Source organism: Trachypithecus francoisi, unplaced genomic scaffold (assembly GCF_009764315.1).
Source record: "Trachypithecus francoisi isolate TF-2019V2 unplaced genomic scaffold, Tfra_2.0 Lachesis_group2, whole genome shotgun sequence".
Lineage (NCBI taxonomy): Eukaryota > Metazoa > Chordata > Mammalia > Primates > Cercopithecidae > Trachypithecus > Trachypithecus francoisi.
The window spans coordinates 119933888-119957436 of NW_022681465.1; the positions used below are offsets into that span (position 1 = coordinate 119933888).

The 23549-nt window shown below is 44.1% G+C and overlaps 1 protein-coding gene and 1 non-coding gene across 2 annotated transcripts in view; both read left to right on the forward strand.

Moving 5' to 3' along the window:
• ATP6V0E1 (ATPase H+ transporting V0 subunit e1) overlaps nucleotides 1-23549 on the forward strand; it is a 49805-nt gene that overhangs the window by 19567 nt on the left and 6689 nt on the right. Inside the window, exon 3 of the mRNA XM_033180312.1 lies at nucleotides 15911-16040. Coding sequence (XP_033036203.1) covers nucleotides 15911-16004 — 94 coding nt within the window. The 3' untranslated portion in view covers nucleotides 16005-16040. The remainder of the gene's footprint in view (nucleotides 1-15910; nucleotides 16041-23549) is intronic.
• Nucleotides 16401-16600, forward strand: LOC117066239. The gene has a single exon (XR_004430220.1). It is a non-coding gene; the product is annotated as a small nucleolar RNA SNORA74 (small nucleolar RNA).

A 23549-nucleotide genomic window follows, 5' to 3' on the forward strand; every position in this document is an offset into this window, starting at 1 on the left:
GAGAAAAGTAAAGAAAAGATCTGACCAAACCTGGGGAATGCCAACATTTTGATGTTGTGTAGATGAGGAAGAGTCAGAAAAGGGCAACCTTGAGCCTCCTTTGGTGAATAAGGGTGGTGACTGGGAAAGCATGAAGGGATCAGGGTGGTAATCAGCAAGCTTGCACTTCATTTGCCTAAGGATGTGCGGTTGCACTTCTTTAGAGTCAGCTTTTCACAAGGATGGGTGAAAATTGTTAGGAGGCAGCACAAGGGGAGCAAAAGATGTTACTAACCCCAGTCACCAAAGCCTGAGATAGCTGGTGTGTAAAAATAAGCAGCCTTCTCTGCTTGAGAGAGCCTGGTGAGAAGGGATGGGAAGCTGAGTTTCAGTTGAGCTAGAGGGAAAGTGCTGGAAGAGAAGGAGATACATAAGTAGCAGATCATTGAGCAAGATTTACAAAGAACACAGTGGAAGGATTTGGAAGAAAGGGGAAGATTTGGAACAAAAGGAAGGGATGCACCGTTGTTGCATCAAATGGTGAGATGAGCACAGAGCAGTCTGGGGATGGGATCATAATAGATGGTCAGGAGGTTTCAAATGCTGGTAAAAATTGAGGTAAGGAAAGATATGAGACCTATTGAACTTAGTTTGTATATTCCATTATTAGGCGAGAACTGGGACCTGAAGGCTTTCCACAATAGCTTGGCAGGGGAGAGGATTTTGGCAGTTAGGCATGAGCTTCTGAAGGCTGTAGGCACTAAAATGGTACAGGTCATGCCTTGTTTTTATTTATCTGTTTTGTTTTGCTTTTTTTCCCCCAATATAGACATCCAGTTGTTGCTGCACCAGCTTTTGAAAATCCTTTCTCCGTGAAATTGCTTTGGCATTTTCATCCAAAATTAGTGACTGTATCTCATGAGTCTGGCTCTGGATTATCTTTTCTGTTCATTGATCTCTGTCTGGCCTTAGGATAATATACTGTCTTGAGTATTGCAGATTTATGTTAAAATTAGAAAGTGTGAGTCCTCCATCTTTGTGCTTCACGATTGTTTTGGTTATTCTAAAATAGCCACATATATTTTAAAATCAACTAGTCAGTTTCTACCAAAAAACAAACAAACAAAAACCTGTTGGGATTTTAATTGGGATTGTGTTGAATATATCAATTTGAAGAGAACTGACATCTTAATGATGTTGAGTTTTCTAATCTCACTGGTATCTCCATGTCCAGCCTCATGGGATCTCTCTGTTTATTTAGGTTTTCTTTTGTTTCTCTCAAAAATGTTTTGTAATTTTTGGTGCAGAGATCTCACATGTCTCTTGGGTTTTTGGGGTTTTCATTTTCAACAGAGATGGGATTTTGCCATGTTGCCCAGGATGATCTCGATCTCCTGGGCTCAAACGATCTGCCTGCCTTGGCCTCCCAAAGTGCTAGCATTACAGGCGTGAGCCACTGTACCTAGTATGTCTCTTGTTATTTTAATGTATCAAATATTTTAATGTAATTTTTTTTTTTTTCTTCGAGACGGAATCTTGGTCTGTCGCCTAGGATGGAGTGCAGTGGCGCCATCTCGGCTCACTGCAAGCTCTACCTCCCGGGTTCATGCCATTCTCCTGCCTCAGCCTCCCCAGTAGCTGGGACTGCAGGCGCCCGTCACCTCGCCCGGCTAATTTTTTTTTTTTTGAAACGGAGTCTCGCTCTGTCGCTCAGGCTGGAGTGCAGCGGCTGGATCTCGGCTCACTGCAAGCTCCGCCTCCCGGGTTCTCTCGATTCTCCTGCCTCAGCATCCGGAGTAGCTGGGACTACAGATGCCCGCCACCACGCCCGGCTAATTTTTTGTGTTTTTAGTAGAGACGGGGTTTTACCGTGTTAGCCAGGATGGTCTTGATCTCCTGACCTCGTGATCCACCCGCCTCGGCCTCCCAAAGTGCTGGGATTACAGGCGTGAGCCACCGCACCCGGCCATTTTAATGTAATTTTTGATGCTCTTTTAACGAAGTAGTTAGTAATTTATCAATTTTATTAATCTTTTCAAATAATCAAAATTTTATCTTGGTTACTTTCCTTTTTTTTTGTCCTATTTTGTTGACATCTGCACGTTATTATTTCCTTCCTTCTTTGGATTAATTTTGTCTTTTCTAGCGTAAACATTTAATACAGTAAAATTCCCTCTAAGCATTGCTCAGCGATATCCCACAAATTTTGATAAGGTATATTTTCATTTTACTCCGTTTGAAATATTTTCTAATTTCTCTTGTAATTTCTTAGACTAATTGGTTATTCAGAATTGTGGTGTTTAATTTCTAAATATCTGGTGCTGTTCTAGATGTCTTCTTATTGTTAATTGATTTCTCATTTAATGCCATGTGGTCAGAAGACATACTTTCTAAGATTTCAGTCTTTTGAGATTGGGACTTATTTTATGCATATGGACTATCTTGACAACCATTTGTGTGCAGTTGAAAAGAATCTATATTCTGAAGTTGTTGGTTGTAGTATTCTGTATCAGGTCAAGGTGGTTCAAATTTTCTATGTCCTTTTTTTTTTTTCTGTCTACTACTTTTAATTATGAAAAGAGGGATACTAAAAATTACCAGCTATGATTGTGGATTTTCTTGTTTCTCCCTTTCTTTCCTCTTGAGTTCTGATTGATTTATCCTTAATTCAAGATATAACCCTTTAGGATCCTAGTTGTTGGAGGGGGTGAAGATTTTAGTAAACTCTACTCTGGGCCGGGCGCGATAGCTCACACCTGTAATCCCAGCACTTTGGAAGGCCGGGGCGGGCGGATCACGAGGTCAGGAGATAGAGACCATCCTGGCTAACAGGTGAAACCCTGTCTCTACTAAAAACACAAAAACAAAATTAGCCGGGTGTGGTGGTGGGCGCCTGTAGTCCCAGCTACTCGGGATGCTGAAGCAGGAGAATGGCGTGAAACTGGTAGGTGGAGTTTGCAGTGAGCCGAGATCATGCCACTGCACGCCATCCTGGGCAACAGAGCGAAACTCAGTCTCAAAAACAAAACAAAACACTCTTCTCTGGATGGCCCCTGGGCCTTGTCTGCTGTTTCCTGTGCCCTGTGAGATCTGTAAACGAAAGCTCAAGTCCATCTTGTTTGTTACATAAACTCAAGGTGTAGAAAGCAACCTGTAGTCACCTTCCTCTCTGAGTACTTGCCTTCAGTTGGGTTTTGGGGGTTTTTTGGGCCTGAGAATTGCTTGAATTTCTTATGAATACGTTTGAGATGTTTGTAGGGGAAGGGAAGGGAAATCTAGGCACCTGGCCCAGCATATTACTTGCTATATGGAAAAGTTTATTTTTCTTAGTCTGACTTTATAATGTTTGCCTTTATAATTTGGCAGATAAGAGGAATTTTTAGACTTTGAGCTGGAAGGTCTGGTATAGATAATAAGTATGGGGAGAGGCCGGGCGCAGTGGCTCAAGCCTGTAATCCCAGCACTTTGGGAGGCCGAGACGGGTGGATCACGAGATCAGGAGATCGAGACCATCCTGGCTAACGGTGAAACCCCGTCTCTACTAAAAAATACAAAAAACTAGCCGGGCGAGGTGGCGGGCTCCTGTAGTCCCAGCTACTGGGGAGGCTGAGGCAGGAGAATGGCGGGAACCCGGGAGGCGGAGCTTGCAGTGAGCCGAGATCGCGCCACTGCACTCTAGCCCGGGCGACAGAGCGAGACTCCGTCTCAAAAAAAAAAAAAAAAAAAAGAAAAGAAGTATGGAGAGAAAAAAGGAAAGATATTTCAAGTTTAGAATTGGCAAAAATAGGGTATATTCCTTTGGTAGTGAAATAGCCATAGGCTGGCATTAGGTTAATGGAAAACACATTTGTGACTTTTTTTATTTTTATGGAGATGAGGGTCTCGCCATGTTGCCCAGGCTGGTCTTGAACTCCTGAGCTCAAGCATTCTGACTATCTCGGCCTCCCAAAGTGCTGGGATTACAGGCGTGAACCACCGCAGCTGGTCATGTTTATAACTTTTAATCTGAAGCTTGGTCTTCTCTTCCAAGCTCTTATGGCTGTCAGAATTCAGTTCTATGTGCTTATAGAACCAAGATCCAGGTTTCCTTGCTGGCTGTTAGTTGGGACCTCTCTCAGCTCCTAGAGGCCACCTTCATTCCTGGCCATATGGCCCCTCCATTTTCACAGCCAGGAAAAGAGAATCTCCTTTGTGTCAAATCATCTCATCCTATAGCAGTCTGGAGTCTAATAAGGAGATAGAAACCACATAGTCGGTTAAGCAGGGGACGAGTAATATAAAGAATTATTTTTTTTCTTTTGTGGATTAGGTAGCTGCACAAACCAAAATAGGTTGAGAGAGATTTCAGAATTATTATTAATTATGGCAAAAGAGTTACTAACAGATACAAAGAAACTATATTTGGTTCCCTAGGACTGAGGGAGAGTACCCAAAGAACAGACTTGGAAGGGATTCAGACCTCACTAGAGAAAGTATGGTTGAACCCACCAGAGAGCAAAGGAGTTTGCTGGTTTGGCCAGACCAGGGTTTGCCTGGAGTTTCTGGGCAAGCAGTTGGCCTCTTCTAGAGTACAGGCAGGGGGAGAGGTCATCGTGGGCATGGATGTAGTGGAAGTCCCTGTCCCTGTATGAGCAAGAGGCCTTCAAGGCATGTATGCCGTGCAGGGGCTTTGCTTAACATGTGGAGAAGGTTGTGAAGTTATTGCCAGGCCAAGGCTACAAGATCAAAGAGGTACCATGTTCTGGCCTCAAGCCTTAGGAGGCTTCACCAAATGTTCTCACACCCACTCCACAACCTCCAGGCTACGCCTGAAATGTCCCTCCAGCTTCCTCTACTGAGAAAGCTTAACAGCGTGCTCACTTTACAGGAGAAATAAAGTAATTCACTTGTTTATCACAGAGCACACATTGAATTGCACTTCATTTGCCTAATGTTCAGAGCTGAGAGGCAATAAATTCGTGACTGAAACACACACTCCAAATGTCTTTGTCAGGGACGGTCATGTTCCTTCTCTTTTTTTTTTGAGATAGAGTCCAGAGGTCGCCAAGCTGGAGTGCAGTGACGCAATCCCAGCTCACTGCAACGCTCCGCCTCCCGGGTTCAAGCCAGTCTCCTGCCTCAGCCTCTCGAGTAACTGGGACTACAGGCGTGCACCACCATGTCCAGCTAATTTTTGTTGTTTTAGTAGAGACAGGGTTTCACCATGTTTGCCAGCATGGTCTTGATCTCTTGACCTAATGATCTGCCTGCCTCAGCCTCCCAAGGTGTTGGGATTACAGGCGTGGGCCGGGCACGGTGGTCCCAGGCCCTGTAGTCCCAGGTACTCAGGAGGCTGAGGCAGGAGAATGGTGTGAACCCGGGAGGCGGAGCTTGCAGTGAGCAGAGATGGCGCCACTGCACTCTAGCCTGGGCAACAGAGCAAGACTCCGTCTAAAGAAAAAAGAACTCAACTGAGGGCTGGATGGGTGGCTCATGCCTGTAATCCTAGCACTTTGGGAGGCCAAGGCAGGCAGATCACTTGAGGCCAGGAGTTCGAGGCCAGCCTGGGCAACGTGGTGAAACCCCATCTCTAATAAAAATAGAAAAATCAGCCAGGCATGGTGGCATGCACCTGTAATCCCAGCTACTGGGGAGGCCGAGGCATGAGAATCACTTGAACCAGAAAAGCGGAGGTTATGGTGAGCCAGGATCGCACCACTGCACTCCAGCCTGGGCAACAGAGCGATCCTGTCTCAAAAAATACAAATTAAAGAAAAAAAAAAAAGGAACTTGTCTGAAGCCATGTCCAGTGGTGGCACCTCATGCCTGCAATCTCAGCTACTCAGAAGACTGAGATGGGAGGATTGCTAAAGGCCAGGAGTTCAAGACTACCCTGGGCAACATAAAAAGATTCTCATCTCAAAGAAAAAAACAAAAATTCATCTGAATAGGTCACATTCACTCAGGATAGCCACTTTCCTTTTCTTTTTTTTTTTTTTTAATTTAAAAAAAATTTTTTTATTTTGAGACAAGAGTCTTGCTTTGTCGCCCAGGGTGGAGTGCAGTGCGCAACTGGGCTCCTGCAACCTCCGCCTCCCGGGTTCCCTGCAACCTCCGCCTCCTGGATTCCCTGCAACCTCCGCCTCCTGGGTTCCCTGCAACCTCTGCTTCCCGGGTTCAAGCAATTCTCCTGCCTCAGCCTCTTGAGTAGCTGGGATTACAGGCGTCAGCCTCCTGAGTAGCTGGGATTACAGGCACGTGCCACCACGCCTCGCTAATTTTTGTATTTTTAGTAGAGACGGAATTTCACCATGTTTGTCAGGCTGGTCTCAAACTCCTGACCTGGTGATCCACCTACCTTGCCCTCCCAAAGTGCTGGGATTACAGGCGTGAGCCACTGCGCCCAGCCTGGATAGCTGCTTTGTGAAAGCCAGTTGTATCAGATAATACAATCTAACCATGGAGTGATTGTCCTGTCAGATTCTCTGAGTTTTATACAGGGTGTATACTGAGGGGTGGGAACCTCAGGAGAACTGAAATCTGTCTGCCACAGAGTGGGTGGTCGCGGGAGAGGAGGTGGAGATGAGAATGACTCGGTGCTACAAGAGAAACTCCTTTGTGAAGTAAATAGGTTGTAGTTCATTCTGTAGCTTGAATACATTTTTAGCTGTCTTATAGAGAAAGAGAAGGAATAACCAGTGTTTATTGAACATCTATTTGTCAGCCACTGCATAGGGCACTTTACTTATATTATCTCTTTAAATCATAATACCTTGAGGCAAGGATTATTATCACCATTTTACAACAGGAGACACTGGGCTTGGGGTTGTAAGGACATTTGCCTGGATTCAGTTCACCAATATTTAGTGTTGCTAGAATTAAAGTCCGACTCTGTCTAATACTGAATCCCATGTTTTCTAGGAGCATCTAATAATGTTGCTCCTCTGGAAAGTATTTGTATCATTCAGTTGGGATGAGAGGTCGTTTTAGTGGTGCTAGGGCAAATCACTTTCTTGCATTTCTGCTGTCTCTTAAGGAGCTCACCGACAGAGGTCACTGCTGTCATGGCCCTGGCTGGAGGGACAGTGGATCAGAAGAGAGGTCCTGGCCAGGCTTCCCCATTCCAGCAGGGAAGCTGAGACTGCTCAATCTGTGTGTCACCGGGAAGTAACCCGTGCCTTTGTTCCCTGTTCTTATATCTGAATGTGGAACAGAAGAACAAAGCAGGGCTTGAGAGAGCTGAGTGTAGTGGCGAGGGCATGGTTTATGCTGGGAGAGTTCCAGTAACCAAGAGCAGAGCTCCTAAGAAATAGCCAGAGAGGGTTTATAATATGAAGGCATCCATGCATATCTCTATGAAAACATACTCTACTACTCTCCTTGGTTTATTTCTCACAGCTCGTGAGTCCCTTTGGGTTGGCCCCTCAGCCAGCTCCTTTTTGCATCCTCAGAGGCTGACATGGAACATGGCACTGCTAAATGATTGTGGAATAAATGAAAGAATCCCTAGGCTGCCTGATTTATCTTTTTTTTTTTTAAGACAGGGTCTTGCTCTGTTGCCCAGGCTAGAGTGCAGTGGCATGATCATAGCTCACTGCAGCCTTGACCTCCAGGGCTCAGGTGATTCTCCCACCTCAGCTTCCTGCGTAGCTGGGACTATAGGCATGTGCCATCAAGCCTGGTTAATTGGGAAAAAAAATTTTTTTTTGTAGAGACGGGGGTCTCACCATGTTGGTCAGGCTGGTCTTGAACTCATAGGTTCAAGCAATCCACCTGCCTCAGCCTCCGAAAGTGTTGGAATTACAGACATGAGCCAGCACACCTGGCCTGTTTCACCCTTAATAGCCTATAGAAACAGCCTGGTATAATGAGACTCAGGAGTCCTGGATTCCCCCCTTCCAGCTTCCAGCTTCCCCCTTCACTAATTTGCTATGGGGTGTTAGTAAGCTCACTAGGACTTCATTTCCTCATGTTTAAAATGCAGAACTTAGACTTGATCTCAGATCCATTCCAGCTCTGCAGTTCTCTGAAGACATTGTTGCACCCTAGCTGCCTCAATTGTTTGAATAATCTCAAATTGGTTATTAGGCTGGCCCTCAGGTTATGAAGACATGCAGTACAGTTTGGGCAAACATGAAAGGTACATTTAGTTCCTTTTCTTGTACACATGAAGTAATAGATTCATTGGAATATGATCTCTTCCTCCACCCACTTCCATCAGTTCAGAGTGGATTTTTTTTCCCTTCCAGTTCTCTGCATGTTTATCAGCTTTAAAGGGAAATTTTAAGTCAGGAGGTAGTCAAAGGGGCAGGCACAAAGTTCAGCGGGTTAGGGGGGTAAATTCCTCTCTGAAATTTCAAATGAACCGGACTAGACTGTTTCCCAGGTAATTTTTTTTTTTTTTTTCCCGAATCTTGCTCTGTCAGCCAGGCTGGAGTGCAGTGGCATGATCTTGGTTTACTGCAATCTCTGCCTCCTAGGTTCAAGTGATTCTCCTGCCTCAGCCTTAAGTGAGATGTGTGTGTGTGTGTGTGTGTGTGCACATGCATATGTGTATGTGTGTGTACTTTGATAACCATATACAGAAGAGTGAAATTGGACCTTTCCTGTCACCATATACAAAAGTCAACTCAGGATGGATTAAAGATTTAAATAAGACCAGGCATGGTGGTTCACACCTTTAATCCCAGCGCTTTGGGAGGCCGAGGCTGGCAGATCACCTGAGGTCGGGAGTTTGAGACCAGTCTGACCAATATGGAGAAACCCCGTCTCTACTGAAAATACAAAAAATTAGCTGGGCGTGGTGGCACATGCCTCTAATCCCAGCTACTCGGGAGGCTAAGGCAGAAGAATCACTTGAACCTGGGAGATGAAGGTTGCAGTGAGCTGAGATCATGCGCCATTCCACTCAAGCCTGGGTAACAAGAGTGTGAAACTCCATCTCAAAAAAAAAAACAAAAGAAAAGATTTAAACATAAGACCTGAAATTATGAAACAACTAGAAGCAAACATAGGAACAACTCTTTAGAGCATTGGTCTAGGCAAAAGTTTTATGACTAAGACCTCAGAAGCACAGGCAACAGGCTGGGTGCAGTGGCTCACACCTGTAATCCCAGCACTTTGGGAGGTTGAGGTGGGACGATCAGTTGAGCCCAGGAATTCGAGACCAGCTTAGGCAGCATAATGAGACCCTGTCTCTACAAAAAATTTTAAAAATTAGCCAAGGATGGTGGCACGTGCCTGTGGTCCAAGCTACTCAGGAGGCTGAAGTATGAGGATCCCTTAAGCCTAGGAGCCTGGGAGATCGAGGCTGCAATGAGCTGTGATTGTGCCACTCCAGTCCAGCCTGGGCAACAGAGCAAGACACTTGTCCAAAAAAAAAGGCAGAGGCAACAAAAACTAAAATAGGTAAATGGGACTATATTAAACTAAAAAGCTCTGCACAGCAAAAGAAACAATCAATAGAATAAAGAGACAACTTACTGAATGGGAGAAAATATTTGCAAACTACTCATCTGACAGGAGACTAAGATCCAGAATATATAAGGACCACAAACAACTTAACAGTAAAAAAACAAATAATCCCATTGAGAAATGGACATGACTAGATATTTCTCTCAAAAGAAGACTTTACAAATGGCCAGCAGTGCTCAATGTTACTAATCACCAGGGAAATGCAAATCAAAACCACATTGAGATATCTCACTCCAGTTAGAATGGCTATTACTAAAAAGCCAAAATATGGCCATGCATGGTGGCTCATGCCTATATTCCCAGCACTTTGGGAAGCCTGGGCAGGCGGATCATCTGAGATTAGGAGTTTGAGACCAGCCTGGCCAAACCATGGTCAACATGGTGAAACCCCATCTCTACTAAAAATTTAAAAATTACCTGGGTGTGGTGTGGTGGTGGGCGCCTGTAATCCCAGCTACTCCTGAGGCTGAGGCAGGAGAATCACTTGAACCCAGGAGGTGGAGGTTGCAGTGAGCCAAGATCATGCCACTGCACTCCAGCCTGGGCCATAAAAGGAGACTCCATCTTTAAAAAAAAAAAAAAAAAAGCCAAAAAATAACAGATGCTAGCAAGGATGCAGAGAAAAGGGAACTTTTATACACTGTTGGTGGGAATGTAAATTAGTGCAGCCAATATAGAAAACGGTATGGAGATTTTTCAAACAACTAAAAATAGAACTACTATATGATCCAGCATTCCTGCTACTGGGGTAGAGAAATCAGTATATCAAAGGTATACCTGCACTCGCATGTTGATCATAGTGCCATTCACAGTAGCAAAGATAGAGAATCAACCTAAGTGTCCATCAACACATGAATGGATGCAGAAAATGTGTTATATGTACACTATGGAATAGTATTCGACCATAAAAAAGAATGAAATCATGTCATTTGCAAGATCATGGGAGGAACTAGAGGCCATTATCTTAAGTGAAATAAGCTCCATCCTGGCTAACACGGTGAAACCCCGTCTCTACTAAAAAATACAAAAAACTAGCCGGGCGAGGTGGCGGGCGCTTGTAGTCCCAGCTACTTGGGAGGCTGAGGCAGGAGAATGGCATAAACCCCGGAGGCGGAGCTTGCAGTGAGCTGAGATCCGGCCACTGCACTCCAGCCTGGGCGACAGAGCGAGACTCCGTCTCAAAAAGAAAAAAAAAAAGAAATAAGCCAAGTGTGGAAAGACAAATATCGCATGTTCTCACTTATATGTGGGAGCTAAAAAATTTGATGTCATAGACATGGAGAATAGAATGATAGATATGAGAGACTGGGAAGGAAGGAAAGTTGTAGGGATAAAGATTAGTACAATGGGTACAAACACTAAACAGAGGAAATAAGTTCCTTCTGTGTTTGATTGCAAAATAGGGTGACTATACGCAGCAACAGTACTTTGTATATTTCATACCAACTGGAAGAGAGGACTTGAAATGATACCAACACAGAGAAATGGTAAATGAGAAGAAAAAGTTTCTAAATACTGACCTGACCAAGAAAGTGGTCTTCATTCTTGCTTCTGGATATTCTTTAGCAAAGGTACCGAAGGCTTGTGTTGCACTTAATCAGTGCTCAGTGGATGGATTCTCATTTTCTGAATTCTCTATTTAGATTTAGCTACATTAATGCCTTCTGAAATGTTCTCAGTTAACGTATTCCAGAATGTCACTTTTTGAAGTGGAAACATTAATCTGATTTGATTCCTGGTCTAGGATCTACTACTACCTAATTAGCATTGTGACCATAAGCCAATCACTTAGACTTTCTGCCTGTTTCCTAGTACAAGAATGAAATGAAAGGTTATATGTGAAGTTGTGATATTGTGAAATATAAATTTAGTCTTTGTCTCCATTTCCTGGTATATAACTCCTAAAATCCTTAGCATCTCCAAAGTGACTTGTTTCTTTGTATGCTAATGAGTTGACTGATGATTGACAACCTTGGTAGCTCCAGGATGGGATCTAATTACCAGACAACCAAGGAAGGATTAGAGGGTTGGGACTTCCAGCCCCACAGCCAAACCTCAGGGGATGGGGGAGGGGCTGAATCTTAAATTGATCACCAATGGCCAGTGATGTAATCAATCATGCCTACGCGATGAAGCTTCCATAAAAATCCAAAAGGATTGGGTTCTGAGAGGTTTGGAAAATCTGGAAGCTATTCCTGGAGGGTGGTGTTCTCAGGAAGAGCGTGGGAACTTTGTGCCCCTTTCCATAGCTCACCCTCTACATCGCTTTGTCTGTATCTTGTGTAATATCTTTTGTTTGTTTGTTTGAGACAGTCTCACTCTGTCACCCAGGCTAAAGTGCAGTGGTGCGATCTCCACTGCAGCCTCTACCTCCCAGGTTCAAGTGATTCTCCTGCCTCACCCTCCCAAGTAGCTGGGACTACTACAGGTGTGTGCCACCATGCCCAGCTGACTTTCGTATTTTTAGTAGAGACGGGTTTCACCATCTTGGCCAGGCTGGTCTCGAACTCCTGGGCTCAAGTGATCCACCTGCCTTGGCCTCTCAAAGTGTTGAGATTACAGGTGTGAGCCTCCGTGCCCACATTGTAATATCTTTTATAGTAAACCAGAAAAACGTGTTTCCCTGAGCTCCATGAGCTGCTCTAGCAGATTAATTGAACCTAAGAAGGGTTGGGGCCTCCCCGATTTATAGCCAGTTGGTCAGAAGCACAGGTAGACTTGCGATTGGAATCAGAAGTGAGGGGCAGTCTTGTGGAACCAAGCCCTCACCCTGTGAGATCTGATGCTACCTCCAGGCAGATAGTGTCAGGATTGAATTGGAGGACACCCAGCTGGTGTCTGCTGCAGAATTGATTGTGTGCTTGTTGGTGGAGAGAAGTCCCCACACGTTTGGCTATAGAAGTCTTCTATGTTGATTATTGCGGTGTGAAAGCAGAGGAAAAGGAGTCAATGTTTTTTCCACTCTCAGAAATAGCATCAGTATATTTTAAACTTCCCTGAGTGATTATAATTTGCAGCTGGGGAAGAGAACCACTCCGCTACAACATCCTACAAAGTGCTAGGAAGTGGTGTTTTCATTCTGTGCTATATATTCTTGGTTACAAAAGGAGATGGGGCTAGTTTAAATTCTATTGGATTTTTTATTTAGTATTTCTAGGCATTGGCCAGTTGTCTCAGTCTCTTATGAAAGTGTTTTTTTTTCAGGCAGCTGGTATTGCCTGCCGGGATTGGGGAAGTCCTTGGTTAGTTTGGAATTTTCCATGACTCTTAGCTCTGCACCATTAGCGTTGACTGCAGTCACAGAGCTCTTCAGTGTGTCTGCCTGTGCTGTTCTCCTCCTTTTTTTATAATGTCAGATGGATGTTGAACCTCAACTACAAGTCTTAGTATTGTGTTTGTGTTTAATACCCTTGTTCTAAGGATGGATCAGAAAATATCATCTGAATGAACTTTTTGTTTATTAAATGAGTCAGCTTGAACTATCTGTTTTGGCCTGGTTTCCTCAGGTGTCATGTTTCCTGTCACAAAATCACCTTTTGTTTCTGTGGGCACAAGCTTCTGATGTGGTGCTGGCTAATTCTCCAGCAGTCTCTCCATTGGTGATCAGAATCAGCTCTAAAAAAGCTCTAAAAATGACAGTAAATGGAAGAAAAGAGATCCACCCAGATAATGGCCTAGTTGGGGCTTGGCTAGTTCCCCACTTATAGGGAAATTGAAAGTCCTGAAAGTGTAAAAGGAGACTGCTGTAGTGATATATCTACTTATCCTTAGAAAGCGATTCCCGGCCGGGCGTGGTGGCTCACGCCTGTAATCCCAGCACTTTGGGAGGCTGAGGCGGGCGGATCACGAGGTCAGGAGTTTGAGACCAGCCTGGCCAACATAGTGAAACCTCGTCTCTACTAAAAATACAAAAATTAGCAGGGCATGGTGGCACACGCCTGTAATCCCAGCTACTCGGGAGGCTGAAGCCGGAGAATTGCTTGAACCCAGGAAGCGGAGGTTGTGGTGAGCTGAGATCGTGCCACTGCACTGCAGCCGGGACAACAGCGAGACTCCATCTCAAAAAAACAAAACAAAACAAAAAAGAAAAAGTGATTCCGTCGATCCCAGTGCACCATGCAGACAGGATAGCAGTATGTTACCAAATTTCACTCTCCCAGATCGGTAGCTGGAGGTTGGTTGGGCTTGTTTACCTTAACCCTGCCCTCCTCCCCACACCATTGTCCACCAACAAAAGAAGTTCAAATTCACGCACAGTTGACCTTTGAGTAATGTGGAAGTTAGAGGTTCCAGCCCCTGCACAGTTGAAAATCCATTTATAACTTTTGAGTCCCCCCAAATTTCACTACTAATAGCCTACTGTTGATCAGAAGCTTTACCAATAACATAAACAGTCAATTAACACATAGTTTGTATATGTTTTATATCCTGTGTTCCTATAATAAAGGAAGGTAGAGAAAAGAAAATGTTGAGAAAAGCATAAGGAAGAGAAAATATGTTTACTATTTATTAAGTGCAAGCGGATCGGCATAAAGGTCTTCATCCTTGTTGTCTTCATACTGAGTAGGCTGAGGAGGAGGAAGAAGAGGGGTTGGTCCTGCTGTCTCAGGTGTGGTAGAGGCAGAAGAAGAGGTGAAAGACGTGGAAAGGGAGGTGGAGGCAGGAGAGGCAGGCATATGAGCAGACCCAGGCATCCAAGTTGACCTGCATGGTTCAAACCCATGTTGTTCAGTGGTCAATTGGATTTTGAGTAAGAACTAAAGGCAGTGTTTATTCTGCTTCATTCCCCTGCCTGTCTTACTCCTTCCCTGACCACCTTGTCGAAGTAATGCCCCCAGAAGCCATTCTCTATTCCTTCTCCCTGCTTGAGTTCCTTCATAACAGTTATCACCTGACATTCTATTATGTAAGCTCTATGAGGACAGTGTATTTCATTTTTCTCCATTGTATTTCTGAGGCCTAGAACCTAGTAGGTGCTCATTAAATATTTCTTTAGTAAGTGAAGAATGGTTTGAATACCCAGACATTTGCATATTTTTTTTTTGTTCTTTGCTTTTGTCTGAGCTAAGTGATTCTCTTTTTTTTTTTTCTTTTTTGAGACGGAGTCTCTCTGTGTCGCCCAGGCTGGAGTGCAGTGGCCGGATCTCGGCTCACTGCGAGCTCCACCTCCTGGGTTTACGCCATTCTCCTGCCTCAGCCTCCCGAGTAGCTGGGACTACAGGCGCCCGCCACCTCGCCCAGCTAGTTTTTTTGCATTTTTTAGTAGAGACGGGGTTTCACTGTGTTACCAGGATGGTCTCGATCTTCTGACCTCATGATCCACCCGTCTCGGCCTCCCAAAGTGCTGGGATTACAGGCTTGAGCCACCGCGCCCAGCCGCTAAGTGATTCTTAAACTTTATTTGGCGTATGAATTACCATATCATATATAAGACCCTTTATACAGAACTTTGTGAGCAATATAAGAACATTTTACAGATAAATCTGTGCTATTTTTCTTTTCTTTTTTTAGAGACAGGGTCTCGCTCTGTTGCCCAGGCTGGAGTGCAGTGATGTAACTATAGCACTGTAGCCTTGAACTCCCAGACTCAAGGGATCCTCTCACCTTAGCCTCCCAGGTAGTTGTGACTACAGGTGCGAGTCAGCAAACCTGGTGAATTTTAAAAATTTTTTTGTAGAGATGGGTTCTCACTGTGTTGCCCAGACTGGTCATCAACTCCTGGCTTCGAGTGATCCTTATCCTCCCAAAGTGCGGGGATTATAGGCATGAGCCACCGCACCCAACCTGTTTTTCACTTTTCACCCTGAAATAAGATGTGGCACCATTGTACTTCCTTTATAGTTAGTCTGTAATACAGAGGAATGCCTCGTTATTTAGATTCTGAAGTAAACTGGGGAGAAGGTAAATGCCTATTCTGTTAAGTTTCACAGTAGGATGTGTTACATATTTTCGTGGTGGTGGGGATTAGAGAAAGGGACCTTACGTGTTATAGTCTAATTGGAAGATGATAAGCTGCAGTCAAACCTTGCCTGTACCAGTAAAAATGGGTGTGTCATATAGGTTATGGGTCTTAACATTTGGAGAATAGATAAAATAAGACATATTTTCCCTGAGGTTGGAAGTTGTGATGATGATAAATTGAGATTAGGTGAAAACACTTTGAAGCGAAGATATCATGAATTCAGGAAATCTTGGATACTTAGAAAGGTAATTGAGTAATAAGAGAAAAGTCAGAGACTTACTGTGATGAAGCCTCACTGCTTTGTGATATGTCTCAAGATGAAGGCAGGCTACGTCCTGGGAAACGTTTTGTTATCAGACAAGCTGCTGTTAGTTAGCACAGTGTATATAGAAGGTTTGGTGTGAATGCAGTAGATTTAAGTTTTGCTAGTGTACTTTTTTCATGCTAATTGAAACTGGTCATGTTCCAACATGATTTCACCACTTTGTTGTTGTTTCTCTCCCATCCTTCTTTTAGTTGGCTGATTGCAATTCTGGCCCAACTCAACCCTCTCTTTGGACCACAATTGAAAAATGAAACCATCTGGTATCTGAAGTATCATTGGCCTTGAGGAAGAAGACATACTCTACAGTGCTCAGTCTTTGAGGTGACTATGCTCGTGACCTTTCTTATCAGTATGTTCAGGCAGTCAGAGTTTGCCTTGACTTTTTCTCAGCATTTTATGGCCATTTTAACACATGGCAAGGGCAAGCTGCTAAATGCAAACACGATCTGAAGAGCAGAAATAAACTTGGAACTTAAGCCTTCCTTACCTAAGTTTCAATAAGATTCTTTTTAGATTCTGCTATTACCCTGCCTTTTTAAGTAAATGCAGTTTGATTTACAAAATTAAGCTTGCATGCACTCTTTCAGACACAGATCAAAAAAGTAACTGTTTATACTTGGCATTGTGAGATCCAGCAACTTTAAAAAGTGGCTGGCAGATTTAAAATTGAGCAGGTTTCTTTCCAGCAGTAGTCAGCCGTCCGGACAGAACCGTTCCTGTGATGGTGTTACACTGCTGGGAGAGGAATGTCTTGTCTTCATCCGGTTGCCTGCGCCACCGTTCTGGTGGCGTCTGGCACTGGTACAAGACAGACTGTGCTTCCCCGAGAGTGTGCTAAGCATTCACTTTGGCTGCTTAGTTCTAGTCTGGGAGCAGACAGAGAAAACAAAATTAAGAAGGTTTTTGAATGCTTTGGATGGAGAAAGGTACCTGCGTTCTTTTTTTGTGTGTTGCTATAAAGGAATACATGAGACTGGGTAATTTATATTTGGCTCACATTTCTGCAGGCCGTATAAACATGACACCCGCATCTGTTTGGCTTCTGGTGAGGCCTCAGGAGGTTTTTACTCATGGCAGAAAGCAAAAGGGGAGCAGGCGTGTCATATGGCGAGAGAGGGAGCAAGAGAGAGAGAAGGAGGTGCCAGGCTCCTTTTAAACAAGCAGCTCTTGTGTGCACTAACAACTACTTCACTCATTACTGTGGGGAGATGTATTAGTCCATTTCCACGCTGCTGATAAAGACATACCTGAGACTGGGTAATTTATAAAGAGAGAGAGGTTTAATGGACTCACAGTTCCTCGTGGCTGGGGAGGCCTCACCATAATGGCGGAGGACGAAAGGCAGTTCTTACATGGTGGCAGCAAGAGAGACTCAGAACCAAGCAAAAGGGGTCTCCCCTTATAAAACCATCAGATCTCTTGAAACTTATTCACTACCATGAGAACAGTATGGGAGAACCGCCCCCATGATTCAGTTGTCTCCCACCGGCCCCCTCCCACAATACATGGGAATTATGGGAGCTACAATTCAAGATGAAATTTGGGTGAGGACACAGCCAAACCGTATCAGGAGGGTACCAAGCCATCCATGAGGAATCCACTCCCATGACCCAAACACCTCCCACCAGGCCCCACCTCCATCATTGGGGATCACATTTCAACATAAGATTTGGAGGGGACAAGCAATCCAAACCATATCAGTACCTTCTGAAAATCGGTCTTAAGGTTGCAGCTTCTATTCGTCCTGAGGATCAGAGAGGTTATTAGTAGTATAGTGGAAAGATTTATTCACTGGCTGAGAGTCGGGAAACCTCTTATTTAATCTGTTCTTTGTTTTTATTATTTTGTTAAATGGAAGTTAGCTTTAAATGCCTTGACTAGATTTAGATTCAACACTTTTGGCTCTTTAGGTGTTACTGTAAACTGTGTATTGCCTCCCATCTGGAGAAACAGGATGTCTGGCTCTCCTATTTTTAGTAATGCTGATGTGATCGCTGAGTTCAGGTAATGACAGCCTGGTTCCTTCATTTGTAAAGTTCTTCTTATCAAGTGATTGTATCCATTGATGATCATAGCCTGAATTAATCATTTTAGTTGAAATGGCAAATGGTGATTTGCTGCTGCTGCTGGGTTTTTTTTTTTTTTTTTTTTTTCATTGAGACAGAATCTCACTCTTGTCACCTAGGCTGGAGTACAGTTGCACAATCACAGCTAACTGCAGCATTGACTTCCCAGGATTAAGCGATCCTCCTGCCTCAGCCTCCCGAGTAACTGGAATTACAGTCTTGAGCCACCATACCCTAACATTTTTGTTTTTGAAACAGAGTCTTTGTCACCCAGCTGGAGTGCAGTGGCACCATTATGGCTTACTGCAGCCTCGCACTCCTGGCTCAAGTGATCCTCCTGCCTCAACCTCCTGAGTAGCTGGACTACAGACACACACCGCCATGCCTGGCTAATTTTTTAATTTTTAAGAGAGACAAGGTCTCACTGTGTGGTCCATGTTTTGGCTGATTTTTAAAATGTTATTTATTTTTTATAGAGAGGGTCTCTTTCTGTGGCCCAGGCTGGAGAGTAGTGGTGTGATCATAGTTCACTGCTGCCTTGAATTCCTGGATTCCAGAGATCGACCTGCCTCAGCCTCGCTAACAGCTGCAGGCACGCAGCACCACATGTGACTTTTAATTTTTGTAGAAACGAGGTCTCACCATCTTGCCTAAGTTGGCCTCAAACTCCTAGGCTCAAGTGATCCTCCCACTTTGGCCTTCCAGAGTGTTGGGTTTATGGCCATCAGCCACCATGCCCGGCCACAAATGATGATTTTTCCAGTTCTATTTTTTTTTATTTATTTATTTTGAGACAGAGTCTCGCTCTGTCACCCAGTCTAGAGTGCAGTGGCACGATCTCAACTCACTGCACCCCCTGCCTCCTGAATTCAAGTGATTCTCCCGCCTCAGCCTCCCAAGTAGCTGGGACTACAGGTGTATGCTACCACACCTGGCCAATTTTTGGTTACTTTTAGTAGAGATGGGTTTTCACCATGTTGGCCAGGCTGGTCTCAAACTCCTGACTTCAGGGTGATCCACCTGCCTAGGCTTCCCAAAATGCTGGGATTACAGGTGTGAGCCACCATGCTCGTCCAGTTTTTCAGTTGTCTTATTACCTCCGCATTTGATGAGCTGAAATGCTTCAATAAAAATAACTTTCCTGCCGGGCACAGTGGCTCAAGCCTGTAATCCCAGTACTTTGGGATGCTAAGGCAGGCAGATCACTTGAGCCCAGGAGTTCAAGACCAGCCTGGGCAATACTGTGAACCTTGTCTCTACAAAAAATACAAAAATTAGCCAGGCAAGGTGGTGCACACCTGTAGTTCAAGCTATTCGGGAGGTTGAGGTAGGAGGAACACTTGAGCCTGGGAGGTGGAGGTTGTAGCCAGCCAAGATCACACCACTGCACTCCAGCCTGGATGACAGATCAAGACTCTGTCTCAAAAACAAACAAAAAAAACCTTTTCCTCATCAACAGGATGATTTAGTAGACTTGAAATACAGGTCATGGGACCGGGCATGGTGGCTCACGCCTCTAATCCCAGCACTTTGGGAGGCCAAGGCAGGCGGATCACGAGGTCAGGAGATCAAGGCCATCCTGGCTAACACGGTGAAACCCGTCTCTACTAACAATACAAAAAAAATTAGCCAGCCGTGGTGGCAAGCGCCTGTAGTCCCAGCTACTCAGGAGACTGAGGTAGGAGAATGGCATGAACCCAGGAGGTGGAGCCGGCAGTGAGCCGAGATTGCGCCACTGCACTCCAGCCTGGGCGACAGAGCAAGACTCCGTCTCAAAAAAAAAAAAAAGAAAGAAATACGGATCATAAAAAAATACAGGAAAAGCAGAATATAGGTTTAATTCTTTTAATTTTCATAATAAGATGTTGGTGGCCAAGTTCTAGGGTATTCAATGAGATTTTTTTTAAAAATTTTAAATCATTACTTTTTTTATATTTTTTACCCTTTATATGGTTGTGTTTTTTTGTTTTGTTTTTTGTTGGTTTATTTTTGTTTTGTTTTGTTTTTTGTCTGTGAGAGCCTGTTTAGGATGGCTTCTATGTACTTTTGATGTTAGTTTTCGGTAGTTTCCTTACTTTCTGGCCGTATCCAGGCAGCTCTTGTGTATTTTCCATCCCAGACTTAGATTTAGCTGTTCCTTGAATTGCTTTCTGAATTCCCCACTAAAAGGATGTCTGATACAGTAGTCAGTTCTCAGGCCCATTTGACCCTGGTTCTGTTCAGTGGAAATGGCATTTAAAAATCACGATCTGAGTGCTATGTGTGTTCATTGCTGCTGGGGTATAATTGCTTCTAAGCCTTTTCAGTGGGAAGAAGCAGGAAGTATGTATTTTTCAGAAGAAAAATAATCATAAGTTTGCATTAGTATTTTATTTTCAGATGTAACATTACAGAGTTTTTATTTCTTTGGTCATTTTTTTTCTTTTCTTTTTTTAGAGACAGAGTCTCGCTCTGATGCCAGGCTGGAGTGCAGTGGCGTGATCTCGGCCCACTGCAACCTCTGCCTCCTAGGTTCAAGCAATTCTTCTGCCGCAGCCTCCCGAGTAGCTGGTGTTACAGGTGCTTATCACCACGCCTGGCTAGTGTTTGTATTTTTAGTAGAGACAGGGTTTCACCATGTTGGTCAGGCTGATCTCGAACTCTTGACCTCATGATCCACCTACCTCGGCCTCCCAAAGTGCTGGGATTACAGGTGTGAGCCTCTGTGCCTGGCAAAATACTTTCAAGATAACACCAGTATAACTAATAGATATGAGTTCATCAAGTGCTGTTTTCTGAGGTCACATAAAATAACAGCTGGTACAGTGGTATGTGCCTGTAATCCCAGCTGCTCGGTGGGGTGAGGCAGAAGGATCTCTTGAGCTCTGGAGTTTGAGACATGCCTCAGCAATATAGCAAGACCTCATCTCAAATGATAATAATAATAATAATAATAATTTTTTTTTTTTGAAACAGGGTCTCACTGTTGGTCAGGCTGGAGGGCAGTGTTGTGATCTTAGCTCACTGCAACCTCTGCCTCCCGGCTCAAGCAGTCCTCCCACCTCAGCCTCCTGAGTAGCTAGGACTATAGGTGTGTGCCACCATGCCTTGCTGATTTTTAAATTTTGTATGGAGACAGTGTTTTGCTGTGTTACCCAAGCTGGTCTCAAACTCCTGGGCTCAAGTGATCCACCCGCTTCGGCCTCCCAGAGTGCTGGGATTACAGGTGTGAGCCACTGCATCCGCCCTGGAATTATTGTTATTATTTCCCCTGGCAGTTTTGTCACCAGTTTGATAATACAGTTAGACTAAGTTGTTTGTGTTCAAATTATTGTATTTTTTTCTGTCTTATTTGCTGCTGTTTTTTGAATATATAAAACATTTCCAAAGTCAAATTATGAACAAGATATATTCAGAGAAATCTATCCTTTCACTGTTTCGTATTTTGCAAAGATTAAGCAAATACATAATTCATTCATATGTACATACACACATACACACTGCTGTTACAGAAAAGATATCAGCTACATATACTATTCTGTGCCTTCGTTTATTCATTGAACAATATATACTAGAGATTGCTGCATACTGATGTATAGAGATCTTTCTCATCTCTTTAACCATTGATAATCCTTTTGGATTATTTCCAGTCTTTTGCTATTACTGATAAAGCCACAGTGCCATCCTATGCATATGCCATTTTCTGTTTTTGCTGTTGATCTTTAACATAGCCTCCTTGAAAATGGAATCTCTGGTTTAAAGATATATATAATTTTTCTAGATACTGCTGCATTGTCTTCCATAGAGATTATACTGTTTTGCATTCCCATCAACAGTATATGAGTGGCCGGGCGCAGTGGCTCACACCTGTAATCCCAGCACTTTGGGAGGCCAAGGCAGGAGGATCATGAAGTCAGGAGATCAAGACCATCCTGGCTAACACGGTGAAACCCCATCTCTAAAAAAAATACAAAAAAAATTAGCCGGGCATGGTGGCAGATGCCTGTAGTCCCTGCTACTTGGGAGGCTGAGGCAGGAGAATGGTGTGAACCCGGGAGGTGGATCTTGCAGTGAGCTGAGATTGCGCCATGTGCTCCAGCCTGGGCAACACAGCGAGACTCCATCTCAAACAAACAAACAGTATATGAGTTTCTGTTTCTCCACAACCTGAATTTTGCCAATTTAATTTCCCCTTCAATATATATATTTTATTTATATGTTTATACATACGTGTCTGTGTGTGTGTGTTTTAATTTAAGAGACGGGGTCTCACTGTGTTACCCAGGCTGGTCTCGAACTCCTGGCCTCAAGCGATCCTCCCACCTTGGCTTCCCAAAGTGCTGGGATTATCGGCATGAACCAGTGTGCCTGGCAATAATACCAATTTTTTTTTTTTTTTTTTTTTTTTTTTGAGACGGAGTCTCGCTCTGTCACCCAGGCTGGAGTGCTGTGGCCGGATCTCAGCTCACTGCAAGCTCCGCCTCCCGGGTTCACGCCATTCTCCTGCCCCAGCCTCCCGGGTAGCTGGGACTACAGGCGCCGCCACCTCGCCCAGCTAGTTTTTTGTAGTTTTTTTTTTTAGTAGAGATGGGGTTTCACCGTGTTAGCCAGGATGGTCTCGATCTCCTGACCTCGTGATCCGCCCGTCTCGGCCTCCCAAAGTGCTGGGATTACAGGCTTGAGCCACCGCGTCCGGCCAATACCAATTTTTTTTAACCTGCCTTTTTCATCAAGTTGTGTTTTCTACTCTTTATTTCAACTGTAGTGAGTGTTAGGTAAGGCTGTTGATTAGGGTTTAAAGCTGAGAACTTCAGGCCTCAGTTGGATCTAGTTCCAGCATTGCTTTTCACTTCTCTGAGTTTCATTTCCTTCCATGATAATGAGAGAATTGGGCCCTTTGACACTAAATAACACTGAGTGGGTGGATCTGAAGACATTTTATCTGCTTATTCTTTTCACTGTCATATCTCTGTCAACCTGATTAATTGACAGATTACTCATGTTTTCACTCTGGTCCACAGTACATACTTGGACTGCTTGAAACCCTTATACTAAACATGGTTCCTTTAAAAGCAATATGCCAGGAAGTAGGAGGGCAAGCCAGGCGATCCCTAATTATGAACATCATGTCATGCCTATTCTTCGTTTAACAGAATTACAATGGTATCGTAACCTAAGACTTTGGAGGTAACACATCAAAAGATCTAATCTCTGCCTAGCATTAGAACAGACAGACTCTTAAGACAGGCCGGCGCGGTGGCTCAAGCCTGTAATCCCAGCACTTTGGGAGGCCGAGACGGGCGGATCACAAGGTCAGGAGATCGAGACCATCCTGGCTAACACGGTGAAACCCCGTCTCTACTAAAAAATACAAAAAAAAAAAAACTAGCCGGGCGACGTGGCGGGCGCCTGTAGTCCCAGCTACTCGGGAGGCTGAGGCAGGAGAATGGCGTAAACCCGGGAGACAGAGCTTGCAGTGAGCTGAGATCCGGCCACTGCACTCCAGCCTGGGTGACAGAGCAAGACTCCGTCTCAAAAAAAAAAAAAAAAAAAAAAAAAAAACAAACAAAAGACAGGCTGACTTCACTTTTTGGATGGTAAAGTCAAAGGATTGAGCTCTGTTTAACCTTTTGAATTTTGAACTTTTACCTAATGGTGAGATGATAAAGGAGTTTAGAAAGTAGATTTAGGTCTGACCTCACCTGATAAGGAAAAATGTTTGATTTTGTACATGATCTCTTTTAAGAGGCCAGATTTGGAAAGTAGGTGTAAGCCAGACATGGTA